Here is an 8,786-nt window from a genome sequence, read left to right as displayed (position 1 = left end):
TGGGCATGACTTAGGCACAGCCCAGTGCACAACAGGGGATGGAGCAGAGAACTGCCCTGGGGATGTCTTTGGACACAGCACAAAGCAGTGGGGCACAGTCCAGTGCACAGCGTGGCACAGAGCAGAGTCCTGCCCTGGGCAGGGCTGGCACACAGCCCAGTGCACAGCAGGGCATGGAGCACAGCACTACCCCAGGTGTGACTTGGGCATAGCACAGCACAAAGCAGTGCATGGTGGGGCACAGCCAGGGTACAGCCCAGTGCACAGCGTGGCACGGAGCAGAGTCCTGCCCTGGGCACGGCTGGCACACAGCCCAGTGCACAGCAGGGCATGGAGCAGGGCACAGCCTATGCACTGCCAGGGAAGGCAGGAGGGTGCTGCCTGTGGGCCATGCAGTGCCCTGGGCATGTCCTGCCTGCAGAGCAAGTACCTTCCACCTGCCACTGCCTGGCAGTGGGGCAGCCCCAGGAACCCCCTTCCCCTTTTCCTTTTCTCTTCCCCTTCCCCCTTTTCCCTTCCCCCTTCCCCCTTCCCCCTTTTCCCTTCCCCCTTCCCCCTTCCCCCTTTTCCCTTCCCCCTTCCCCCTTTTGCCTTTCCCCTTCCCCCTTTTCCCTTCCCTCTTCCCCCTTTTCCCTTCCCTCTTCCCCCTTCCCTCTTCCCCCTTCCCCTCTTCCCCCTTCCCCTCTTCCCCCTTCCCCTCTTCCCCCTTCCCCTCTTCCCCCTTCCCCTCTTCCCCCTTCCCCTCTTCCCCCTTCCCCTCTTCCCCCTCCCCCTCTTCCCCCTTCCCCTCTTCCCCCTTCCCCTCTTCCCCCTTCCCCTCTTCCCCCTTCCCCTCTTCCCCCTTCCCCTCTTCCCCCTTCCCCTCTTCCCCCTTCCCCTCTTCCCCCTTCCCCTCTTCCCCCTTCCCCTCTTCCCCCTTCCCCTCTTCCCCCTTCCCCTCTTCCCCCTTCCCCTCTTCCCCCTTCCCCTCTTCCCCCTTCCCCTCTTCCCCCTTCCCCTCTTCCCCCTTCCCCCTTCCCCTCTTCTCTTCCCCCTTCCCCCTTCCCCTCTTCCCTTCCCCTTCTCCCTTCCCCTTAACTCATCAATTGCCAACACTGCAGGAGATAAACCCAGAGCTGCTTTTATTTCACCTGGGCACAGACAGCAGTGCCCAGCCTGGCACTGGCTGGGAAATGGTCCCCAACCAGTTTGCATTGTGCATGATTGACTGCAGAGTGCAATCAGCAAAGGGCATTGCTCTGCAGACAGGAAACCCTCCAGAACCTCCCCCCAAAACTCCTCTCTTTCTTCATCCCCACGAAGAACAAAAGCAAAGAAGCTTTGGAGAGAAGTGAGGAGAGGACCACACTCAGCTCCAGCGGCTTGGCTGCCCTGAGCTGCTTTGTGGTCACCCCCTGGGGTTGGTGGAGCTTCTCCTTTCTGCTTTGGCTTCCCACCTGGAGCTGAAGACTTCAGCTTTTCCCCAGGCAGTGAGCTTGCAGCCCTCAGGAGTGGTTTTTTGGAGCCTGGAGAAGAGCAGCCTGAGAGGGAATCTTCTCAATGCTCAGCAAGAGCTAAAGGCTGGGGGCGGGGGCAAGAGGCTGGGGCCAGGCTCTGCTCAGTGGTGCCCAGGGACAGGCCAAGGGGCAGTGGGCACAAGCTGGACCCCAGGAAGCGCCACCTCAACATGAGGAGCAACTTCTTCGATGGGTGCTGGAGCCCTGGAGCAGGCTGCCCAGGGGAGTTGTGGAGTCTCCTTCTCTGGAGACTCTCAGAACCTACCTGGATGTGACCTGCCCTGCGTGATCCAAGGGGGCTGGACTCGATGATCCCCCAGAGGTCACTTCCAGCCTGCACCACTCTCTGATTCTATGACTCTGAGAAGCCCAAGATGGGCTCCAACCCCTTCCCAGCCTGGGAACTTGCTCCTGTCCTCCAGCCTGAACAACCTTTTTTGTCCTGCAAGTGAATGTCTGTCACTTGATTTGGCTTCTTCCCCGCAGCAAGGTGGGGGCAGGTGTCTGCAAATCAGCCCTGAAGCAGAAGGTGAGGGAGAGGAGCAGGGAGAGCTTAACACTGCAAAGACATTTCCCATTGCATTGTCCCACACAAAGCCCCTTACACACTGGGCAATCTTGGGGAGGGGGAGAGGAGGGGAGGCATCCTCAACCGTTCAGATGAGCAGAGGGCTGGAGCTGCTCTGCTGTGAGCACAGACTGAGGGAGTTGGGGTTGTGCAAGCTGGAGAGGAGAAGGCTCCCAGGAGACCTCATTGTGGCCTTCCAGGATCTGCAGGGGGCTACAAGAAAGCTGGGGAGGGGGTTTTGAGGGTGCAGAGCTGGGCACATGACAACCTCATGAGGTTCAACAAGGCCAAGGGCAAAGTCCTGCAGCTGGGGCAGGGCAATCCCAGGCACTGCTAGAGGCTGGGCAGGGACTGGCTGGAGAGCAGCCCTGAAGAGTGCTGGGGGAGAAGCTCAACAGGAGCCAGCAGGGAGCACTTGCAGCCCAGAGAGCCAAGCAGAGCCTGGGCTGCAGCAAGAGAAGTGTGGCCAGCAGGGCCAGGGAGGGGATTCTGCCCCTCTGCTCCACTCTGCTGAGACCACAGCTGGAGCTCTGGGGCCAGCTCTGGAGCCTCTGTGCCAGGAAGGCTCTGGAGGGGCTGGAAGGTGTCCAGAGAAGGGCCAGGAGGAGGAGCAGAGGGCTGGAGCTGCTCTGCTGTGAGCACAGCCTGAGAGAGTTAGGGTTGTGCAGGCTGGAGAGGAGAAGGCTCCCAGGAGACCTCATTGTGGCCTTCCAGGATCTGCAGGGGGCTCCAAGAAAGCTGGGGAGGGACTTTTGAGGGTGTCAGGGAGGGATAGGACTGGGGGGGATGGAGCAAAACTAGAAGTGGGGAGATTGAGATTGGATGCGAGGAAGAAGTTGTTCCCCAGGAGGGTGGTGAGAGCCTGGCACAGGCTGCCCAGGGAGGTGGTGGAAGCCTCCTGCCTGGAGGTGTTTGCAGCCAGGCTGGAGGTGGCTGTGAGCAGCCTGCTGCAGTGTGAGGTGTCCCTGCCCATGGCAGGGGGTTGGAGCTGGCTGAGCCTTGAGCTCCCTTCCAACCCTGACAGTTCTATGATTGTCCCCTGCTGCTGAAGGGCAAAGGCTGGTGGTGGCTGTGCTGCTCACACCTTCTTCAGGTCTTCAGGGCCAAAGGAGAGTGGCAGCAGCTCCTCCAGCCTCTTGATGATGTAGGTGCCATCTGCTTTGGTCAGGTAGATGTCCCAGTCTGTGCCAAACTGGAGGAGGAGAGAAAGGAGAAATGCCTGATGAAGAACCTCTGGGTTGGCAGGGAACATCCCCCTCTGGATGTGTATTTTGGGGGTGGCTTTTCAGCCTCATCTCCCCTTAGGAGGTCTTTTGGGCTCAAGATCCTGGTGGTTTGCTCCCTCAAGGTGAGCTCTGGTGCCTTCAAACCTGCTAAACTCAGCCTCTGAGCAGGGCCCTGCATCCCTTCATCTATTAATCACCCCAAAGTGAGCTGTGGTTGCTCTGGAGGGAGGCAAGAACCAGATGGGCTCCATGGAGAGCTCAGCTTTTGCAGGAAACCCCCTGTTTTCAGGCTTCTTGGAGCTGGGCTGACGGCTCCAGGGTCAAATCCACCACCCAGGAGGAATAAAACTCCCTGAGGAGGGCAAGTTAATAGATTACCACCCACTCCCATGGGACAGAGACAGGGAAGAATAGCCTTTTCCCTGTGGAGAGAGGCATTGGAGGAGCTCAGAGCTGGGGCTGGGTGTGTTTGGGAGAGATTCCTGGGGTCAGGAGATGATGCCTGTGGTTGGGGAGATGTCTGGGGTCAGGGTGGGGATGCCTTGAGTCAGGGGGGTGAGGCCTGGGATCAGGGTGGGGGATATCTGGGATCAGGGCAGGGTAGGGAGGGGATGCCTGGAGTCAGGGGGATGATGGCTGGAGTCAGGGGGATGATGCCTGGAGTCAGGGGGATGATGCCTGGGCTCAGGGCAGGGTAGGGAGGGGAGGTCTGGGGTCGGTAGGATGATGCCTGGAGTCAAGGGGATGATGCCTGGGATCAGAGCAGGGTAGGGAGGGGATGCCTGGGGCTGGGAGGATGATGCCTGGGGCTGGGAGGATGATGCTTTGAGTCAGGGGATGATGCCTGGGATCAGGGGGGGATGCCTGGGATCAGGGCAGGGTAGGGAGGGGATGCCTGGGGTTGGGAGGATGATGCCTGGGGTCAGGGGGATGATGCCTGGGACCAGGGGACGTAGGACCCCCATACGAGCCATCACCTCTCTCATCACTTGTCTGCAGGCTCCACAGGGTGTGATGAAGCCATCCCTCATGTCACTGCCAAAGGAAAAGAGGGCACAGAGCTCAGCCTCAGGCTGCAGAAGCCCTTCCCACAACAATAAATACCAACCCACGGCAGATTTCCACCCTAATTCCTCCCCAAAACCTTACAACCCCCGCCCCCCCCAAAGAAGAACCCCACTTAGTGCTGCTGCAGCTTTTCCCCCTGGCTCCCCCCATCCCATCCCTCCCATTCCCAGCTCTCAGTGTGCCCTCACCTGCAGATGGCCATGGCCTTGAAGCTGGTGTGGCCCTCGGAGATGGCTTTCAGGATGGCAGCGCGCTCGGCGCACACCCCCAGGCTGTGGCAGGCGTTCTCCACGTTGCACCCTGGCAGGAAGCACCCAGCACCCCCTCAGGCACCCCCAGGCCCACCAGCTGCCCTCTGGGAGACTTAGTTTGGGGGGGGAAAGGGCAAAGAAAAGCCATTTTCCACGTGCACCACCTGGTCTGGGGCACTTGAACCCCACCAGCTTCCCTCAGGGTGAGTTGGTTTGGGGAGAACTGGCATGGAAAAGGCATTTTGCATGTGGACCTCGTGATCTGGGGGTCTTGAACCCCACCAGCTTCCCTCCAGATGAGTTATTTTGGGGGGGATTAGCAAAGAAAAGCCATTTTCCACGTGGACCACTTGATTTGGGGCTCTTGAACCCCTCCAGCTTCCCTCAGGGTGAGTTGGTTTGGGGAGAACTGGCATGGAAAAGGCATTTTCCATGTGCACCACCTTGTCTTGGGCTCTTAAACCCCTCCAGCTTCCCTCAGGGTGAGTTGTTTTGAGGGGAATTGGCATGGAAAAGGCATTTTCCATGTGGATCACCAAGTCTAGGGCACTTGAATCCCACCAGCTTCCCTCTGGGAGAATTGTTTTGGGGGGAATTGGCAAAGAAAAGGCATTTTCCATGTGCACCACCTTGTCTTGGGCTCTTAAACCCCACCAGCTTCCCTCAGGGTGAGTTGTTTTGGGGGGAATTGGCAAAGAAAAGGCATTTTCCATGTGCACCACTTGATTTGGGGCTCTTGAACCCCTCCAGCTTCCCTCAGGGTGAGTTGTTTTGGGGGGAATTGGCATGGAAAAGGCATTTTCCATGTGGATCACCAAGTCTAGGGCACTTGAATCCCACCAGCTTCCCTCTGGGAGAATTGTTTTGGGGGGAATTGGCAAAGAAAAGGCATTTTCCATGTGCACCACCTTGTCTTGGGCTCTTAAACCCCTCCAGCTTCCCTCAGGGTGAGTTGTTTTGAGGAGAATTGGCATGGAAAAGGCATTTTCCATGTGGACCACTTGATTTGGGGCTCTTGAACCCCTCCAGCTTCCCTCAGGGCGAGTTGGTTTGGGGAGAACTGGCATGGAAAAGGCATTTTCCATGTGGACCACTTGATTTGGGGCTCTTGAACCCCTCCAGCTTCCCTCAGGGAGAGTTGTTTTGGGGGAGAAATGGCAAAGAAAAGCCATTTCCCACCTGCCCCACCTGCTCCTGGGCTCTCAACCCCCAGCAGCTTCCCTCCAGCTGAGTTATTCTGGGGGGAGTTTCCAAAGAAAAGCCATTTCCCACCCGTCCCAGCCTCTCCCCAACACATTCCCCCACTTGCCCTGTTTCTTTTCCCATCCCCGCTGTGATCTTTGGCTGGCTCCGGGCTGGCGGCAGCCCAGAGGCACCTAGGGAAGGCGACGGGGGAGTAGAGCGGGGGGAAGGGAGGGGGACAACCAGCACCCCCTGGCACCTTTACTACACCCCTATACCTGGCCGAAAGCTTGCGAGGGGAGCCCCCCCAAGCAGCCCAAGGAAGGTGGTGACAGAGCTCTGGCTTACCGGAGAAGATCTCCCCCGTGGCGGTGAGCAGCGCAGCGCCCACCGGGAAGCGGCTGTAGGGGCAATAAGCGCAGCTTTTGGCCTCCCGGCTGCGACGGAGCAAAAGCTGCAGGCGCTCAGCCTGGGCTTGGCCTGAAGGGGCGGCGGGGGCCCGGCGCTGCCCGCAGCCCTCCATGCCTGCCACCCTCCTGCCCTGCCCGCTGACGCTGCAGTTAAATATTTCCTCGCCCAGCCCGGCTGGGATAACGCCCCGGCTGGCAGGCAGCATCCCCGACCCCCCCTTTCCTCCCTCCCTCTCTCCCTCCCCACCCCTTCAGTCCATCAGGATCAGGGGTTCTCACGTCCCCTCCCTGTCTGCTGTCTCGTTTTCTTCCCTTTTCTCCTTCGTTTTTTGTTGGTTTACCTCCTCCTCCTCCTCCTCTCTGTCCCGGCAAAGCTCTTTTTCCGTCCCCGCCTCGGTGGTTTGGTTCCTTTGTGGCTGCTTTTTTTCTCTTGTTCCTTCCCCTCCCCAGTTGCAAACTGGTTGCACAGCTCCCACGGGGATAATGGAGGGAGGGATGGCAGCTCCTGATCAGAGAGATCGAAAGAACAGCAATCAGTGTGATTGATCCCCAGAATGAATTAATTATGTGTGTGTGTGTGCCTCCTTTCGTGTTTCCCCCCCACCTCCAGGTCTTTTAATGTTTAACAGCTGGGAAAGCTGAAGGTAGAGATGATGAAAGCCCAGCTTGGGAGATACCTTCAAGCCCCAAACAGTGGGATTCCATCATGCTTCCCTGGGAAGTGGGGCAAAAGGGCTCCTGGGATGCACCAAATGGCTCTTGGATCAAAGATTTCTCTGCTCTTCCCCTTGCTGGCAGAGCTGGGTGTCCCAGTTTGGGGCTGCAAGATTGATCCCTGGGATTTGGGTCCAGTTTGCTGGATTTGGGGGGGGATTTTTGACCTTAGCAGCTGGGTTTGCCAGCAAATGTGGGCTGCTGGTTGCTGCTGCTGAGCCACGACAGGCTGGGATGAGGAGCCTGAACTGGATGCAGCCTCCGTTGTGGTGGAGATGCCAGGAGCACAGAGAGAGAGGACCACAGGCAGCCTCAGAAACCAAAACTGGGATACTGGGATGCACATTGCCCCAGGGGGTAACCAGGAGATTCATCTTCCTGGTGCTGAGCAGGTGTCTGTTCACCCTGGAACCACAGAACCGTCAGGGTTGGAAGGGAGCTCAAGGCTCAGCCAGTCCCAACCTCCCTGCCATGGGCAGGGACACCTCACACCACAGCAGGTTGCTCACAGCCACCTCCAGCCTGGCTGCAAACACCTCCAGGCAGGAGGCTTCCACCACCTCCCTGGTGGCAGTTTCCTTGAGCTGGAGCAGGTGGCTGTTCCCCCTGGAACCTAATGACAACAGCTACTTGCAAGGCCAGGCAGCCAAAGCAATAGGCAGCTGGAGGGGAAGGGTTGGCAGCCCTGAATCAGCTCCAAGCCCTTTTTATTCCAGCAAAACCTGGTTGTTTTTCTCCTCTAAAATGAGCCACAGATCCCCCTGTGCCCCCATTATGTGGTGTGATTCCCCTAGCATCTGGGAGAGGAAAGGAAAACCCAGCTCAGGGCAGCTGGTGGGAGGCACTGTGGGAGCAGATCAGAGCAGGGGGGACCCCACTTCCTAATTAATCAATGAGCTCTTGGGGAGGGTTTAAGCCTGCCCTGTGGTTGTGAACAGCAAGTGGTTCAATAAAAGCCTCCTTATCTCTGCTGCTGAGGGTGAGAGCAGAAACAACAAGAGCAAGAGGCTGGTGTAGATAAAAACCTTCCTCATGTGCACTTGGTCACAAGCTGCCACCTCTCCAAACCCAGCCTGGTGCCAGGAGCAAACCACACACCCTGAGCTGCAAGTCACTGAAAAACCCAAAACCACACAGATTCAGGCAAACTGTAGTGATTCTGGCTGGGGAAGAAAGGAAGAAAGAAGGGAAGGAAGGAAGAAAAGAAGAAAGGAAGGAAGAAAGGAAAGAAGAAAGGAAGGAGGAAAGGAAAGAAGAAAGGAAGGAGGAAAGGAAAGAAGAAAGGAAGGAAGAAAGGAAAGAAGAAAGGAAGGAAGGGAGGGAGGGAGGAAGGGAGGGAGAGAGAAAGAGAGAAAGAAAGAGAGAGAGAAAGAAAGAGAGAGAGAAAGAAAGAGAGAGAGAAAGAAAGAGAGAGAGAAAGAAAGAGAGAGAGAAAGAAAGAGAGAGAGAGAAAGAGAGAGAAAGAGAGAAAGAGAAAGAGAGAGAAAGAGAAAGAGAAAGAGAAAGAGAGAGAAAGAGAAAGAGAAAGAGAGAGAAAGAGAGAGAGAGAGAAAGAGAGAGAGAAAGAAACAGAGAAAGAAAGAGAGAGAGAGAGAAAGAGAAAGAGAGAAAGAGAGAGAAAGAGAGAGAAAGAGAAAGAGAGAGAAAGAGAAAGAGAGAGAAAGAGAAAGAGAGAAAGAAAGAGAGAAAGAAAGCGAGAAAGAAAGCGAGCTACAAGGCCACAGCAGTGAGAGGAACAGGGCTGGTGCTGCCTGCCTGCAAAGCTGCTATTTTAAGGCTGCAGTTGCTTTGCTCAGACCACAGCAAAGCTGGGAAGCTGCTGGGAAATGGCTTCCTACTCCCTGCAACACCCTGCTGAGGTTTTCCTTCCT

At 57.1% G+C, this 8,786-nt stretch overlaps 1 protein-coding gene across 1 annotated transcript; it reads right to left on the bottom strand.

The window, feature by feature from the left end:
* Positions 1–3,071: 3,071 nt before the first annotated feature.
* On the bottom strand, positions 3,072–6,375 carry CDA (cytidine deaminase). The gene is made up of 4 exons (XM_009906817.2): positions 6,140–6,375; positions 4,547–4,658; positions 4,268–4,325; positions 3,072–3,256 (listed from the first exon to the last, which is right to left on the bottom strand). Exons 1-4 carry the CDS (start codon positions 6,312–6,314, stop codon positions 3,143–3,145), a joined length of 459 nt encoding a protein of 152 aa, XP_009905119.2. The 5' UTR covers positions 6,315–6,375; the 3' UTR covers positions 3,072–3,142.
* Positions 6,376–8,786: the final 2,411 nt, after the last annotated feature.

Source organism: Dryobates pubescens, chromosome 33 (assembly GCF_014839835.1).
Source record: "Dryobates pubescens isolate bDryPub1 chromosome 33, bDryPub1.pri, whole genome shotgun sequence".
NCBI lineage: Eukaryota > Metazoa > Chordata > Aves > Piciformes > Picidae > Dryobates > Dryobates pubescens.
This window is presented reverse-complemented; position numbering and strand designations above follow the sequence as displayed.

What these genes read in the sequence shown, in the direction of transcription:
- CDA (XM_009906817.2), bottom strand. Translation starts at nt 6,314, where the DNA reads ATGGAGGGCTGCGGGCAGCGCCGGGCCCCCGCCGCCCCTTCAGGCCAA. An exon ending in CACGGGGGAGATCTTCTCCG is followed by an intron (nt 4,659 to 6,139) that starts GTAAGCCAGAGC and finishes GCTTCCTGCCAG; the next exon opens with GGTGCAACGTGGAGAACGCC. An exon ending in AAGGCCATGGCCATCTGCAG is followed by an intron (nt 4,326 to 4,546) that starts GTGAGGGCACAC and finishes TTCCTTTGGCAG; the next exon opens with TGACATGAGGGATGGCTTCA.